We start from the raw sequence: 16,093 nt of genomic DNA, 5'->3' as shown, positions 1-16,093 counted from the left end.
AATATCTTTTTTTGGGAATACCGTGTTTGTCTTTACATTTTTAAAAAGCGTTTTTATCACGGAGAGTATAATCTATGATAATGTCTTTTGTTCATGTCATATTTCTACCTTGGAGTAGTCTTTGCAGGCAATCGTGAGCGAGCCAGTACCTTTATTTTCACAAATAGCGAAGAAATTCCAAAATTTCTCAGAGGAAAGATCTAAGTTTTGTGCCTTTCTGTTTTGTTTAGTGTTTTGATATCCAGTTTATCTAAGCCAGGCCAGTTCTCTCTCCTTCGGCTTACGAGGAACCAACTGCTTACAGGGTCAACCGGAATTGAAGCTTAATTTTGACATTCACAGTATTTCTTTCCAGTTCCACCCCTTTAGTTACTTTCTCAAAGAAACTTCATGTATCAATTTTACATCTAAGTTTCTAGAACTCGGTTTGTGAGTTACTATTTTGCTGGGCAGATTCAATCTAGAAAATAACACAAACAGATTTGGAGTTAGATTTTCTCTTTAAAAATGTGAAAATGATATTCTTTTCATAATTCCCTTTTTTTTCTATTTTTGTTGAAATTATTTGCTAAATTTATTTTCCCCCAAAAGGCTTTAATCTTAAATTGTTCAATAACATTTGTCGTTGATCAGGAGTGATGCGTTTGCCAAACTCTTAGGTCAAGATTAATTAAGACTTGATTTCCAGTGAGTTCCGGTGCGTATTATCGTAAAAAATGAGCGTCTTTCTTGTCACTTTCGCCCAATGACAAAAATATTAATGTCAGGATCCCATTTTTTTTGTATGTCTTTGTGGGGAAACGTGGGGGCGGGATTACACTTCACCAAATGAAATATTTGCAAGGTGTGGATGACCTATGCCTGTTGACGACGTTTCATCCTCATTTTTTATTGGATCACTGACTTACTTTTCAAGGAGGACAGCACTTGTGAGTTACACTGGCGTCATCAAAAGGAAATGAAAAAGACCGTTAACCAACCAAATAATTACACGGAATAAAAAAATAAATTAGTTTTGTTCCGAATTTGAGAGTGAAGGTTTTTTTTTTAATAGTTGCCGACCTGCAAATCAAATTAAAGCGGAGGTTTGAATTTGGACAGAAAGTATTGCTATCTCGACGCCGTATTTTTTAGTCATTTATTTAGTTCTATGTTATTACAAACTTAAAATGGTGATAACTGCATCGAAAGCTAATTTCGATAATAAATAAAAGAAGAAATTACGTTTTTTAGCTATTATGTGACAGGTGCAAATAATTTTACACATTACATTCATCAGCCCTTGACAGTTACCCGCACCTTGTTTACTTACGCTGATAAAATAGAATTTATAGAGGCTCATGCATTTCAAGAGTGAGAGTTTCCTCTCTGATGATCGGAGTCTGTAAAACGCACAATTTCACTTCTTTTAGCGGGAGAACGCCCGACTGAAGCTTAATTTTCATGAAGTTCTACGATGGCGGATGCGAAAAACCAGTTTTATTCGTCTCTCATCGTTAACTCCGTGTTAAACGCCGTGTTTTCTTTAACAGCTGTAGCGTTGAACATTTTAACAATTTATGTGATGAGGAAATCTTCGTCCTTACCACCGACTTTGAGAACATTACTGTTGAGTCTTGCTGTTTCTGATCTTAGTGTTGGTTTGCTGGCACAACCACTTTACGTTGAAAAGCTTGTTACGGCTTTGCTGCAGAACTCCTCAGACGATCCGGCGTCTAGCCTGCGCAAATGTACAGATTTTATAAGAAGAGTGATTCTGTATGCTTCATTCTTCAGTATTAGTGCCGTGGGTGTAGACAGATTCTTAGCCGTTCATCTTCATCTCAGATATCAGGAACTTGTGACTCACAAGCGTGTTGTTGCCGGTGTCGTGCTGATATGGGTGTTTAGTGCTTTGCTCTCAATGCTGAGGATCGTTTGGGTGGACATGGGTCTTGTGGTCGGTCTTTTTCTTGGTTTTTGTTTTATTTCTTTAACTGTGGTTTACTGCAGAATTTACTTAGTGGTGCTGCGCCACACAAACCAAATTCAAGCTTTACAAGTACAACAAGTATCAAAAGATGGTGAATTGGCAGTGAACGATGCAAAGCAAAGGAAAACCGTCATATGCACTTCATATGTCTTCATTCTGTTTTTGTTTTGTTACCTGCCCCATTTTTGCAGTTTCGTCGCGTCTGTGTTCGTCCGAAGACCAAATGCCACCTTAAGGTTATTCTTGATAAATACTTCTTCACTGTTGCATATTAATTCATCCTTAAATCCTATTATCTACTGTTGGAAGATGAGGCAAGTTCGACGTGGTATCACTGAGATTCTGCGAAACATATTTCTCAATTGAAACTGAACTTCAAATTCATGTGACGCATCAAAGTAGCTTTGTCAGAATCCATGTCAGTTGTTTAAAAGTAATCTTTCATAATCAAGAGCAAGAATATACTGGACAGATTAAATATTTAATTGAAAGAGTGATCTAAACAAAAAAAAAATTAGAAGGTACTGTAAGTTTATCATGATTGTAACCATTTTGTTGACTGATGATCCACTTTAATTTTTTTTTCAAGACGCTTGTTTTTCCACAATTAAAACTTTTAGCTAAAGCTTTGTTATTGAATGCTAGACCCTAGTTATTCTTTATTAAGATTACCAACTCAAAATTCGACGAATTCTACTCATCTCATTACCGTTATGAAATGTATGTAAAAATGCATTACCTTTTATCTGTATAAAATATCTTCTCATCAAGATGTTTCCTTTTTTTTTGTCTTGCTACTGCTTCTACCCCTTTCCCCCTCCCCTCTCCCCCTAACCCTCTTCCCCCTCCCCCTAACCCCCTTCCTCTTCCCCCTCTCCTAACCCCCTTCCTCTCCCCCCTCTCCCAACCCCCTTCCCTCTTCCCCCCTTAGAAAAAACCCGGTAGTTTTGTGTCTTGATGACATCTATAACAGTAACGAGGTATATCAACGATGTATTGTGTCACGAAGGATCACATTATGTGTCAGGGCGCACTACAGTTCGTATCCATCTATAAGTTCTAACTGACACTGTATAGTATTACGGAGGAAATTATTTCTAGGCGTGTGTGCGGTTTAATACCATTACTTCTCAGAACTGTTCTTCATGGTTCCTTTTTTTTTTTCAACGAGCTATTACCGCTCTTCCAGACTAGCATCACATTGTTTTTGTTATAATTATTTTTATTTAAAGTGGGATGACATGACGTCCGAAGTGATTACATCGTGAGACAAAACGTGTTCATCAAGGTGGAAAACAGCAGCGTTTTTAAAGATGTCTTCTTTTTTCATAGGTGGAAAAAGCAATCCTGATTGTGAACAGCGCCATCGCAAACCAGATTGACTGGTCTGAAATCAACAACATCGTTAAAGAGGCACAGTCACAAGGGGACCCAGTGGCTTGTGCTATTGGTGCATTGAAACTGGAAACTAATCATATCAGCATGCATCTCAGGTCTGATATCTCAATTATAGCATGGTTCTGTAGGCTCCATAATCAAGTGCTTAGATTGCTAGCGACTTAGAATGCCCGAGTGGGAGTCCTAGGCCTGGTTACTCATTGACAGCCAACTGATTCCTCTCTATGTAGTTTTGATCTGAAGATTTGAGTTGCTTCATGGAATTGGTTCTGATTGATTTGGTAAGCCCCACAGGCCTTTTTGCAATAAACACAGTTGAGTCAACCAGTCTTCATCTCAAAAATTAATTCTGGCGCTGTTTTTGGGTACCTCTGTTCTATCCACCTCAACATCTTCTGGGAATTGTGCGTGTAACATCATCTTTGCCACGACCTGCGCATTGCGCATTTAGCATTGCGCCAAAATCCCTTTCTCAGCTATTGTTTATGAGAGCAAAAAAACCTTGTCTCACTGTAGGAACCCTTGTTTTGAAATGTCATCAGTTCTAGCACAACTTGCGAAGTAATATAATCAAGGAAGCAGCTTAAATCTTTGGGGAATGACCAATAAGAACTTTTTCTCTCTTTTAATTACACGCTTTTTTTCTTTATTTCACACTTTATGCAACAACGTCACGTAGGAATCCGTATGACTCTTCAGAATCAGACCCTGGTTCAGATGAAGAAGATGATGATGAAAGTGCAAAAAATAAAAAGAAGAAAAAAACAAAGGTGTGTCAATGATTGTACAGTGGAGTTTCTATCGTCGACTTTTTTCTTCCAATATCACCCCCCTCGATCATACATTATGCTTAGAAGAATAAAGGAAATGATCATCAACTTAACATCATCAACAAAAAGTCCCCCTGTCAGCACCTCAGGAATTTTAAAGAGAACAGTATAAAGAATATGAATGCTGATGCTAGGGTGTTGAGGTTTACAAGTGATAAACGACTCAGAACTGTACAGGCGAACGTTCCCACTTAGAAGATGAGCAGCCAAGTCATGGTTGACGCATCTTGAAAAATGTAGCCAATAATTTCAACCAAATTTTATATCCGTTTTATTCTTTTCCATCCGTTGTCGTCTTTGTCTCATAACGGTTTATTATTGCTTCTTTCGTGCTTTTCTTTGCTGTTTATATAATTTTTTTCATAGCCCCCTTTAAGTTGAAGGTTGTTAACTCGTTATGCTTAGTGTGAAACACTACTCCTAATACATTCATCGTCGCATAGATATGTTCTTTCTTGATAGGCTTAAAAACTGCAAAATTATTCTCTCAGTTCCATAACTCCCAGCACTCCTTATTTATTGAAGTACTCTTTCTCCATCTTATAGGGTCCTAAATTTACTAAAATTGACATCAACTTGGCTTTGTCTGCATACGCGAATGCAAGAAGGTACAAGAAGTTATTACTGCGATTATTTCCTCTTGTTTTTGAATATTCTTAACACCGTCCTTTTGATTAGTACACTTTTAGCACATGCCTCGTTGCTAAAGGTTACCAGGGATGGATTTAGAAAAATTTTTGTAATAGATCTGATGCAGTTGCCTCCAGTGGGTTGAGGACTAATAGTGTTTTTGAACTTTGTGGGAGGCGGGGGGAGGAGGAAAAATGATTTTATTCCTTAATGTATGTCAGTCGCTGCTCATAGATGATGGTGTCTTGGAAACGTTATTTGTTTTACAGTAAATGGTTTGAACCCGGAGGTAACATGTAATAGTGTAGTTTGATCGTCCGAGTGAGTGTAGTCCTGAGAAAGACTGTTGTCGGTCATGGTGACTGACGTTTCGTTTCCGACCAATCACAACTGACCTACGCCACTTGAGTCTTACAGCCAATAACATCACGGCAAAACTGACCAATCAGTTTATACAAGCCGGACTAAGTACATTCGACTGACAACAACCTTTCAATTGACTTTGATGATGACTTCCGCTTAGGTTGTCGAAACATCAGTCACCATTACCGACAGCAGTCCTTCTCAGGACTACACTCATCCGAACGATCAAACCACACTATTACACGTGTTTGTTTTATGCTATATATTACCCCGAGTAATTGGAACTTCTACTCACTCTTATCGTTGCAGCTTTTATGATAAGAAAAAATTTTCCTCAAAAAAGGAACAAAAGACAATTGATGCTTCGGAGAAGGTTAGTTGGTCTATGTCTTAAGTTATTGGTTGCTTAACTTGCAAATCACTTTAACAAATTTAATTGTTTTCAATCACAGGCGTTAAAATCAGCGGAGCGAAAAACGAAGGAAACCCTGAAAGAAGTTGAGACTACTACAAGAATCAAGAAAGCACGGAAAACATACTGGTATAAATCTCAAAGATACAACCACCTTTGTAGCAGTTTTTCTTGATCATTCTTGTCAAGCAGACAAGGTTTTAGAAGAATAGATTTGATAATAAATGAGCGCGAGCCTTGATGTATACAGAAGATAAAGAGGCATTAACATAAATAGATGTTTGCTAGGAAGCCAATTAGATATTTTTTTCTTTACCAGGTTTGAGAAGTTTCTTTGGTTTATCAGTTCTGAGAATTACTTGGTAATTGGTGGCCGAGACCAACAGCAGAATGAACTTGTGGTGAAACGACATCTAGAACAAGGTGTGTTGTAGCTAACTTTACACCCAATGTTAACACTGTTTTATGAATTATTAAACCTCCCAAGCTTTTCCTACGAAGGTTGCCACTCATGAGTTTGCTCGCGGTCAAAACTAGTCACATGGTTTTTGAGAGTGCGCATGGTGACCGCTTATATGCTTCCCAGCGCTTCTTAGCTTGTTTCTTATTTTCCGCGGTTAACAGTGGGTACATTTTTCAGCTCTTGACTTTGTGTGTTTTGGCGCCAGTTACGTGTTTTTGTGTCATAGATCATTATCACATATATCTTTTCTCCTCAGGTGACGTGTACGTTCACGCGGATCTCCATGGTGCCACAAGTGTTATAATAAAGAACCCCACGGGTCAGCCCGTCCCGCCAAAGACCCTTAATGAAGCCGGTTGCATGGCGGTGTCCTACAGTGCTGCATGGGAGGCACGGATTGTGACCTCAGCCTGGTGGGTACATCATTCGCAGGTGTCCAAGACGGCACCCTCAGGAGAGTACCTAACCACGGGAAGCTTCATGATAAGGGGCAAGAAGAACTTCTTGCCGCCATGTTACCTTATGATGGGCTTTGGTTTTCTGTTTAAATTGGATGAAACGTCCATCGAAAATCATTTGAACGAGAGAAAAGTCAGGGCTGAAGATACTGAATTAGTTGAGGTAAGGTCCGAGAGGTTTTCAAAGATACTTAGTTTTCCTGTAACATGTTTTTTTTGCTTTTGTCTTGTTTATTCGCTTTTGAGAGCCTCACACCATCACACAGACTGTTTACACAATATGCATTTTTTTTAACCCAAATATATCGGGTAACAATCCAATGATATAACATTTGGAACTTGATATAGGATGCTGAAGGAGACGAAGAGCTGAGCATTCCAAGCGACGAAGGTGAGGAAGAAAATCCACCGAATTCTGCCGTCGAAGGGGTAGCTACTCTGGAAGAAGATGATGAGGAAGATAGCTTGTTTCCTGATACAAGCATCGATATACAGCTTACGAAGGAGGGAAAGTAAGTTTTGTTTGAATTTCCTGTAGAATAATTTTCAATGGCAATGTATACATCTTTTGTTTATCACTAAATTTATCGGGTTTCTGTGTTTCTTTATAGAGTACAGCTTCAGCGTGGAACGAGTAGAAGCAACAGCCGAAGAGATAGCGAAGAAGGAGAAACTGTTGCCCCTGAGGAAAGCAAACAGGTATGTTGAAAGTTTGAGAGGTCATAAGGAGCAAAATGCAAGAAAGCGTAACTTATAGTCAGTTGAGTTTTATTATGTCAGTTTTGGTGATTTCTTATCAAGAAACTGCCAATCGTATCAAAAAAGTAATCAGGAATTAGATTGGCTTTCCTTTCCATAGCTTTATGATTGGTCCACTAAGCTTGCCCTCATTCCTCAACCAATCAGATGCAAAACGAAAACCCTCGTTACCTGGCCACTCGCACTTTCTCGCGCTTTAAGCCAATGGAATGAACTTACTCTGTTTCTTGAAAGGCCGTTGTTATTATTTTTGTCTCTGTTTTCGATCGAAACGTGGCCTAATGTACCTCATTACTGCTTCTTTTCAGCTCACAAACAAGCAACGTCTATCGGCGAAACAGAGGAGGTAATAATTAGCCATTATCCTGTGCAAGTAAATCTTGATTCCTACTAAGTGACATTCTGCAGTGAGCACTAACTTCTACTGTGAATCAAGTGCAGCCTCTTGTCTTCTGATTTACGCGGCGACCATCTCATGAAATTAAAGTTCAGTCAACTTTTGCTTGAACTGAGTCCGGGTGTATCCACGTTTCTTTCAAAGGGGAAGATGCGATTACAAGCGGATCAATATCAGTATCTGGGCAACTGCCCACCTACCCCTCCCCTAACCCAACACTAACCTTGACTGTTGTTGGGTTAGGGAAGGGTTAGGTGGGCAGTTTCCCAGATACTGATATTGATCCTATCAAGCTACCCTCAGAATACAGAGTAGGCTGGAAAGATTTCGGACAAGAGAAAATTAGTTTCTCCCATTGAGACATTGAAGTCTTTGTTCTGTGCTCAATATTGATCTTACCCTGGTCTCTTTTTTTAATTGGGTGACCAAGGTACATCACAGATTTTTAATAACTGTAATTGAATTTATCTCAGAGAGAATCGGAAGAAGAAGGCCAGGCAAGGTGAAGACGGCCTTTTGCAGGAGAATGACGAGGAAGAACAAGAAATAGAACAAGGAGAAGAATGTGAGCAGACGAGCAAGGTACGCAGAGTTATGTCTGCCTTCTGTTTTTAATTGTCATGTTGTACATTAGTCCTTGAAAATCTTCTTCATTAGCTTATGTGTTTTATTTATGCGGATAGGTGATTCAGGCATTTGTTTCTGCGTGACGCCGCATTGTGTATTGAAAGTATTTTGGGAAACAGTCCCTGATATCTTCTGATACTTAAAAATATTTTCTACAGAAATCTGAACAAAACCATCAGCAAAAACAAAAACAACAACAGCAGCAGCAGCCACCTAAGAGAGGACAAAAGGTTTGGTATACTTTTCTTTAAAACTGCCAGACTGTCAATGTCGGTGGGTAGAATCAAACATTTAGCTGATTATTAACGCTACAGAGAACGTTCAAGGTTCATTTCCTTCGACCGAGCATAATAGTAGATTGTAACGTGGATGTGTTTGTTTTCAAGTGATTAGAATGACTTCATTCTCATTCGGCTGGTCATATTAAAGTACAGACATAAAATGAGGACTGTCAAGTCATTGAATGGTAGTCAATGAACGGTGGTTTGACATTACACTTTAGACTTGAAGTAAAACTGGAAAATTACATGAGTCAACGAATGCATAGGGTGAAAGTACTGAGTGGCTGCTCACGCCACTCGTCATGTGACCGGAAGTGGTCAAGGGTCACTAGCCGGAAGTGATCATTACAAGGACTACTCTGTACAGCGTAGTAAACAATCAGCAAGATGGTTTGATTTAAAGACTTAGAAGCTAGAGACTGATTTTCTAGCGTGACCTAAAATTACTAAATAACAGATAAATTATTTGAAGGCTGCACCCTCTTGTTATCTCAGAGAACGGAAGCAATGTAAAAACAACTCAAAGGAACTACCCGTGTAGAAAAGACCTTTTTAGAATGATTTAGTCATATCCTTTTTTCACTTTTCAGACAAAACTTAAGAAAATCAAAGAGAAGTACGGCGAACAGGATGAAGAGGAACGACAAATGAAAATGGAGATTTTAGCGGTAATGGTTTTTAGCATGTTAGGCAGTATTGAATTTCTCCAGTCTGAATCGAAGCGAGGCTGACTGGCATGGTTGCATCGAAATGAGGCTTGACTCGCAGAAATGCCACGGCTTGTTGCGTTTTGTACGGCCTCAAGTGACTAAAAATAATTTGCCTATTCCCAAGCATTTAGTCTAGTTTCCTTGACTGTTTTCTGATTCCCATGAACATCGGATGGTAGAGACACATTGAGGGTAAACCGACCCGAGACATTTGATCCGAATTATGGTTAGCTAATGCTCCACTCCGTTTCTCAATTCTTCAAACGTATGAGCATATTTTCCCTCATAAAAAAATGCTGGTTTTTTTCCCTCTTTCAGTCTGCTGGGCCTTCAAAAGAGAGCAAAGCTGATAAGAGGAAAAAAGACAAGAAAGCGGGCAAAGGAAGTGGCGCCAACAGGCCAGTCAGCGGTAAATCGGGGAGAAGGGAAACCCAGACAAGCAAAGGCCAATACCAAAATCAGAATAATCCATGTGCACCAGAAGGCGGTAAAAGCCGAGATCAGGACAATATCTTCCAGCCTAAACAGAATATGGACGAAAACAAAGGCAGCAAAACAAACTGTACAAATCAAAATTCAAGCGTCAGTCAGGAGAGAGGCGATAGAAAGAAAGACGATATTGACAGTGAAGAGACGGCGAACGATTTGGTTAACTCTTCTGATAAACACACTGATGAAGCAAGCAATTTGGAACCGGACAGTGTAGAGGATAATTCCTCCAAAGAGGAAATTTCAAAGGATGAAGGTACAACAATATTTTATGATGATTATTATTCACGTAATCAACCGTAAAATCTCAAAAGTGATTAAGTGTAACTCAGATTTTCCATTTTCAGGTGCGAATTATGTTACAACTGAGAAAGAAAAGGACATTGTAAGTATACAGCTTGGCTATGCTATGTATTTTTTAAACACCTCACACCTCATCAAACCTTATCACAGAGTCAATGGCTTTGTCTGTCTTAGCGAGATTAACATTCAGAGGTCGTAACAAAATGCCACGCGCACATGATAAGTGACAAGACCCTGTTTGGTGATTAAAAATTACGCATTCGTACGATGATCTACAGAAGAAACTCATTAAATTAAATTTATTTATATTTATCTTTGTTACGTATTTAATTGCATTTCACTAATTTGTTTATATATCTTTACTAAATCCCAGGTAGTATTTCTTTTCTTATAACTTCTTGATTTTTTTTCCATTCAGGCTGAATCAGATGACGAAGCAGAAGACGTAACTCCGAAAGTACGCAGTGCAATAATTTTTATTGAAATTGTCTTTTTCTGAACGACTCTCACCATCGTAACTCATAATTTGGTTCATTCTTTCCCTGTTTCTTTAATAATCTGCTGTTATTAATCGATGATGTTAGATTAAAGCATGACAGTTTCACAGCAGCTTACGGCAAAAGTAAACTCTGATTTTACTCACTAGCGTGATTCACAGTTGCAGAATAACCGCAAAAGAATATTTTGATCACTGTCAATGCAACTATTTTGAGTGAAGCATGATTGCGAGAAATTCGAACTCTGCCGATTTCCGTCGATGTCATGCTTATGTAGCCTTTTTAATTTGCTGCGTTTAGCTGTTTTTTTTTTTACTTAATTGTCACCAGTTCGTTAATTGCAAATGTATTTACGTGGTAGAGAATATTTAACCATATTTCGCAATTTTTTCGTTGGTTTGCAGGAAGCTGTATCACTGCTTGATTCTCTGACAGGGTGTCCAATCTCTGAAGATTTACTGCTGTTTTCAATTCCCGTCTGTGCTCCCTACGGTGCCGTACAAAACTACAAGTAAGACAGCAGTTTTCTTCATGAAACACAAAACTTTCGTTGAGTTACCACGAGGCCTTAAGCTCCAGTTGATCGTGTGCTGGACCAGCCCTGACTAGAGTCTCTGTCTTTTTGTGTCAAATGAGGTGTGGGAAAGTTACAGTTTATAGGGAAAAAGCTTCCTGATATGCTCCTAAATTAAATATGACGGTCGACGGCCCTTCCCTTGCCGACTCTCCCTGCGATTTTCTCTTTATCCAGAGGTACACTGTTCTTGTCAGGAGTTGGAGAGATATTGACCTTCCCTAACCCACCAGCTACGAAAAGTGGGATAAACCCTAGATGTTTCACACATTGTTTCGTGAAGTCTCCGGTAGTTGAAATGCATAAAGGTTGTTTTCTGTTGCATTTACCCAAGCAGATAACTGATGTGTGTGTTTTTTATCTTTTGGTCTCTCTTTGTTCGACAGATTTAAAGTAAAACTTACACCAGGAACAGCTCGTCGAGGAAAAGGTTCAAAAAGCTACACGGAATTTCTTCAATAGATGTTACGTTGATGCTCAATTGTAAATTTTTTCTGCATTTTCGTGGCCAACTCGGATTTGAATCTACCCGGTCAGGGAATCCTATAAATTAATTTATAATCCAAGTTAATTACAAATTTAGGCCACAAAATTGAGAATTTGCTCCTTAGAATGATACATTTCACCTTGTCCTATGCTTTGTAAAATCCTTATGTGAATTTCAGAGTTTTTTTTCTTTCCTTAGCTGCCAAGACGGCGTTGAGCACATTTCTCTTTTCCAAAGAAGCTTCTCAGCTAGAGAAAGATTTGATTAAAAGTCTCAAGGTAAAAATTTCAAAGCTCGCCATACTTCAATAGATAAAGTAGTCGACGATGTAACTGAACTTCAAGTCACTGATAGCATGAATTGCATTTAAACAGTCAGTCGCTCTTCACAACTTTTATGGAAACCACTACTGACAGTGCTCTACGATTGTTTTAAAACTCAGTCATTTTCCATTCTATTTGTAGGACAACGATCTTTCGCGTTACATTCCAGGAAAAGTAAAAGTTTCAGCACCAAACCTTCAGAAAAAGAAGAAGAAATAATCAATTACAATGCAGATTACACTTTATCCAAAGAAATAGTGTTAATAAACCGCAAAGTTGTTAATGGACAGAGTGTTGAGTGTTTTTTCTTCCTTTATTACTTTTATCATTAATATTATGATTATTATCATTAATTAGATTATTCTTTTAGTTTCCAGGTCTTTTACTAACGGTCTCGTAACTTATTTTACATTATCCATTTTAACCATCAAATATTGACGTAAACGCGTCACGTCACCAAAAACTGGGAATTTTTTGGGGGTATCCGCCATTTTCTGCATCGTAGGTGCAAGATGATGAGTCTCCTTTAATGTGGTAATCCTCTTAAGATGGGAGAACATTTGACTGAATATTCGTCACCCCAAGCAGTCAACGTTTTGACAGCAAGCTTTTCGTAAATGCTGTACCAAACACTCGGTGACAAAACATTTAATACATAATTGACACAAGTCTCTATTTGGATGAAAGGTAGGCCTGTATATTTGTCCTCAGGAATTATCTGCTCCGAGAGACGATCAGTTTTCAGGGGCCAACGTGACCAACTGACTTTTCACTTCTGTTTGTGCGAAACTTGACCATGTTTGTCGGCAGCATCAAAGCGAGGCCATTACGTTTTTTTTTTTTTTTTTTTATCTTCGCCGAATATCCTCAAAGAAAATGTTCAAGAAAGAACTCGTTTTAAAGCTTCAATACATCGGTGCACATGCAGAGCGAAAACGATTATGAAGAATCCAAATCAGCTGCAGGCATCTGATAAATTTATGTAATGCTTGGTGCCGAGATTATTAGTTATCGCAGTCCTCTTTTCTTTTCACGATGCCTCTGATTAAATTATTTAAATTAATGGATTATTATCAGATTGCATCTTGATTTGTTATGATTGTTTTTTTAGGTTCCTTTAGGTCTGGTACATTTTTTTTCCAAATTAAAATAACAGTGAATAATCGGTCGAGTGTACTTCAGTTGTTGTATTTCTGTAATTTGTGGGCTCTAAATTATTTTCACAAGAGCTTCATCCACAAGTGAAATTCACAATAACATCAAGAAGATGAAACATTTGCCTCTTACTTGATGGTACTCATGATTTTTCTTTGTTGTCTTCCTCAGACTTAAAACATGAAAAGGTGAAAAACGTACCTGCGATGTTCGGTAGCAATGTTCAATGTGAAAACTTCATCATTGGCCTGAATGTAAAAAATGTTGGAAAAAAAAAAAAACTAAACAAAATTACGATTTAAGTGACTTCTCCAAAGTAGTTACAGAGCAGTGTTGATCAAAAGGAATAGAAAGAGACGTAGTTTACTCGTTCTTTCTTTCCGGAAATGCTCCACTTTTGTTTATCAAATCCTTTTTTTATTTCAACTCTTTACTTCCGTTCACTTTTTTTATAATGGTCATTCCATTTTACCTTTTTCTGTCGGAGTTCAGCGTATTAAATGTCACAATTCTGTGACAGAGTTGTCACGTTGGTTTATGTGTGTACTTTGTGTGGAAAAGAAAGAATAAAAATTATGTTCTCGGCTTTTAAACTTTTCAAAAATTTTTTTTCCTTTTTTTTTTAATTTCTGGGCTGCGCGGTTAAGTACTGCTCCCATTTGCAACAAACACATTACGAAAAGCTGCGATTAAGCTGATAAATGTGGCATTTAATCACTGCGTTTACGTGATGATCGCGACGTTCGTAAACAAACAAACGAATTGTCGTAAGATGCTTTTAATAGCTGATCTTTTAAAATTTTTCAGAATTTGACAGATTTGAATAATTGGTCGACGTGGCGAGTTCGGTATGTTATTTTCAGTTTAACTTGTTATGAGAAATTAAAGAGCCATACCGGCCACCAAAATTTGTAGTAAGTATAAATTATGAGCGACTGAGTAGAGAGAAGATTAAAATTACCCTTGTATGTACTCATCTGCGAATCCTGGATAAAATGTCTCATTAGAAAAAACTCAAAGTTTTAAATTCCAGACAAGAAATGGGTTCAAAACTAATATCGATTTTTTTTGTGCCTTTTATCTTAGTTCTCAAGACACCTTCAAACACCTTGCGACAAAACGAGATTAGTAAATTAGCGTTTAAATACTTCTAAAATTAATTATTTAAGATTACCGACAAAAGATGCTAATTTGGAGGGTTTTACAGACATTCTATTTTATATGTCGCATTTATAAAAGGAAAAAAAAAACGCATATGATATTTTGTTACCAACTGCTGGAAAATGCGGCGGATAAATTCATCAGTAGTGCCATCCGCTTGAAAAAGACCTCAAAAAAAAACTCATCCATTCAATTTCAAATAAATGAAATTTAGCAGCACTAAATCATCAATATTATGGTTGACTCGTTTGCTACTATTCTAGTTTCGTTTCCGGCGGCAACGACACTGAAAGAAATGTTTCAAATGCATTAAACCCGGCTAAAGGTTTCCAGTTCAAACGTCAATCTGTGAGGTAGCTCCAGCCGACGAGGTTTTGTCAAATTCACTGCTGTAACCCAGTTTTGAGTTTCCTCTCGCTCTATCTTTTTGCAGCTGGCGTCGCCAGTACAGACAGCAGAGTATTAAAGTAAGAACACACAAAGCCAACACACCGAAAACAACTCCAACAATGAGAATGGTCTTTTCGGACCTCTCTTGACTCGCCATTTATCCAGCACAATTGATCAGTAAACTGCTGCTGGTGAAGTGTAAGTTTTCACGCTGTCCCCGTGCTCTTGCACTCCTGAAGCGATGATTTAGCTTTGAAGAAGCATATGTTTGTTGTTTTATCAAGTGTTAATTTATATTAGTGTTGGTTCGCGTGAATTGAGAGACTCTGCGCGATGAAGTCCACTTTCCCCAATTGGATACCTGAGGGTTTGTAGTTTTGAATTCAAAGCAGCGTTTCAAACTAGTGATTGAAAAACCTTGCTCTATTTCCTGGCAGTGGGATTCAGAAGAATAGCTTGCAGTAGTTTTTGTTGAGGAGTTCCGTTCTTACAATAGCTAGAGAATTGATTGAAGCAGGTGGGCCAAGCCATTGCACGTGACAGTTATTTAATGACGTGAAACGTTTCCTGCTCGTTATCAAAACCTATCGAAGAACTTAGCGTTGGATTCATTTTTCGATTGTTCCCTTATCAAATGCACCAACGTTAAGGTAGAAAGATTGACTCAATTGATCACTTTGCTCTCAGCGCTGGCCAAACGAATTTCGTACAAATTCAGTAAGCACGAGCTGATTAAAAATGCCACAATCTTATATATGATATAGGCCCAAGTCCCCGCGCGAGTGTGTTTTTTTTAAAGGAGCTTATTTCCCCAACCGAAGGCTCAATCGGTGCAAAATATGTATGTTTTAAAAGATAAAGTTTTGACGATAAACATTGCAGGAAATTTTAATTTTTTTCGATATTCAAGATCGGGCAATATTTAACCTAAAGCGACAGATGAAAAGTTTTGCATGTCTCAGATGACTGTTAATATCTTGCATGTCTCAGATGACTGTCAATATCGACTAAAGTGTAGTGAAGGGAATAAAAAAATCAGAAGAAGTTTATCTAATCTCAATTTAGCGGTCTTCCTCTGAAATCTATAATTTAGTTTGTGTAAATAGTCGTTAGGGTCAACGCTTTTTAAAAACGGCTTTAAGCGCTCATACCGCGATCAGATATATAGAGCTAAATATTTTGGCAGTCAAATTTCGTTTATTTGTTTCTTAAAACTTGCCATATTTTTTCTCCCTGAAACATTTAATTTTGCGATGGAAACTTAATTTTTGATATGAAGACACCTTGTAATTGAAATTGTTATCGTGGTTCTTTATTATTTACTTCTATAAAGGATTCGTATTACGGCCGGAAAAAAACTGGCAAGTCTTTGAGAACTTTTCATTAAAATACCGAATACCTCCGGTAAGGTGAC

At 38.0% G+C, this 16,093-nt stretch overlaps 1 protein-coding gene across 2 annotated transcripts in view; it reads left to right on the top strand.

Annotated features, from left to right (window-relative positions):
* LOC113686886 (ribosome quality control complex subunit NEMF) overlaps positions 1 to 12,260 on the top strand; it is a 33,823-nt gene extending 21,563 nt beyond the window's left edge. For both annotated transcript variants that reach the window (XM_089211695.1, XM_089211696.1), the window contains exons 13-32: positions 3,305 to 3,465; positions 4,050 to 4,140; positions 4,747 to 4,808; positions 5,503 to 5,566; positions 5,646 to 5,734; positions 5,925 to 6,028; positions 6,325 to 6,689; positions 6,875 to 7,038; positions 7,138 to 7,225; positions 7,594 to 7,631; positions 8,156 to 8,264; positions 8,468 to 8,539; positions 9,181 to 9,258; positions 9,619 to 10,045; positions 10,137 to 10,174; positions 10,511 to 10,549; positions 10,994 to 11,100; positions 11,550 to 11,593; positions 11,849 to 11,928; positions 12,115 to 12,260. In XM_089211695.1, coding sequence (XP_089067821.1) covers positions 3,305 to 3,465; positions 4,050 to 4,140; positions 4,747 to 4,808; positions 5,503 to 5,566; positions 5,646 to 5,734; positions 5,925 to 6,028; positions 6,325 to 6,689; positions 6,875 to 7,038; positions 7,138 to 7,225; positions 7,594 to 7,631; positions 8,156 to 8,264; positions 8,468 to 8,539; positions 9,181 to 9,258; positions 9,619 to 10,045; positions 10,137 to 10,174; positions 10,511 to 10,549; positions 10,994 to 11,100; positions 11,550 to 11,593; positions 11,849 to 11,928; positions 12,115 to 12,192 — 2,298 coding nt within the window. In that variant the 3' untranslated portion in view covers positions 12,193 to 12,260. The remainder of the gene's footprint in view (positions 1 to 3,304; positions 3,466 to 4,049; positions 4,141 to 4,746; positions 4,809 to 5,502; positions 5,567 to 5,645; positions 5,735 to 5,924; positions 6,029 to 6,324; positions 6,690 to 6,874; positions 7,039 to 7,137; positions 7,226 to 7,593; positions 7,632 to 8,155; positions 8,265 to 8,467; positions 8,540 to 9,180; positions 9,259 to 9,618; positions 10,046 to 10,136; positions 10,175 to 10,510; positions 10,550 to 10,993; positions 11,101 to 11,549; positions 11,594 to 11,848; positions 11,929 to 12,114) is intronic.
* The last annotated feature ends 3,833 nt before the right edge of the window (positions 12,261 to 16,093 follow it).

This window comes from Pocillopora damicornis, chromosome 7 (assembly GCF_964200805.1).
Source record: "Pocillopora damicornis chromosome 7, jaPocDami1.2, whole genome shotgun sequence".
In the NCBI taxonomy this organism is placed as follows: Eukaryota; Metazoa; Cnidaria; class Anthozoa; order Scleractinia; family Pocilloporidae; genus Pocillopora; species Pocillopora damicornis.
Note: the sequence above shows the minus strand (reverse complement) of the source record. Positions and strands in the feature narration are given on the sequence as shown.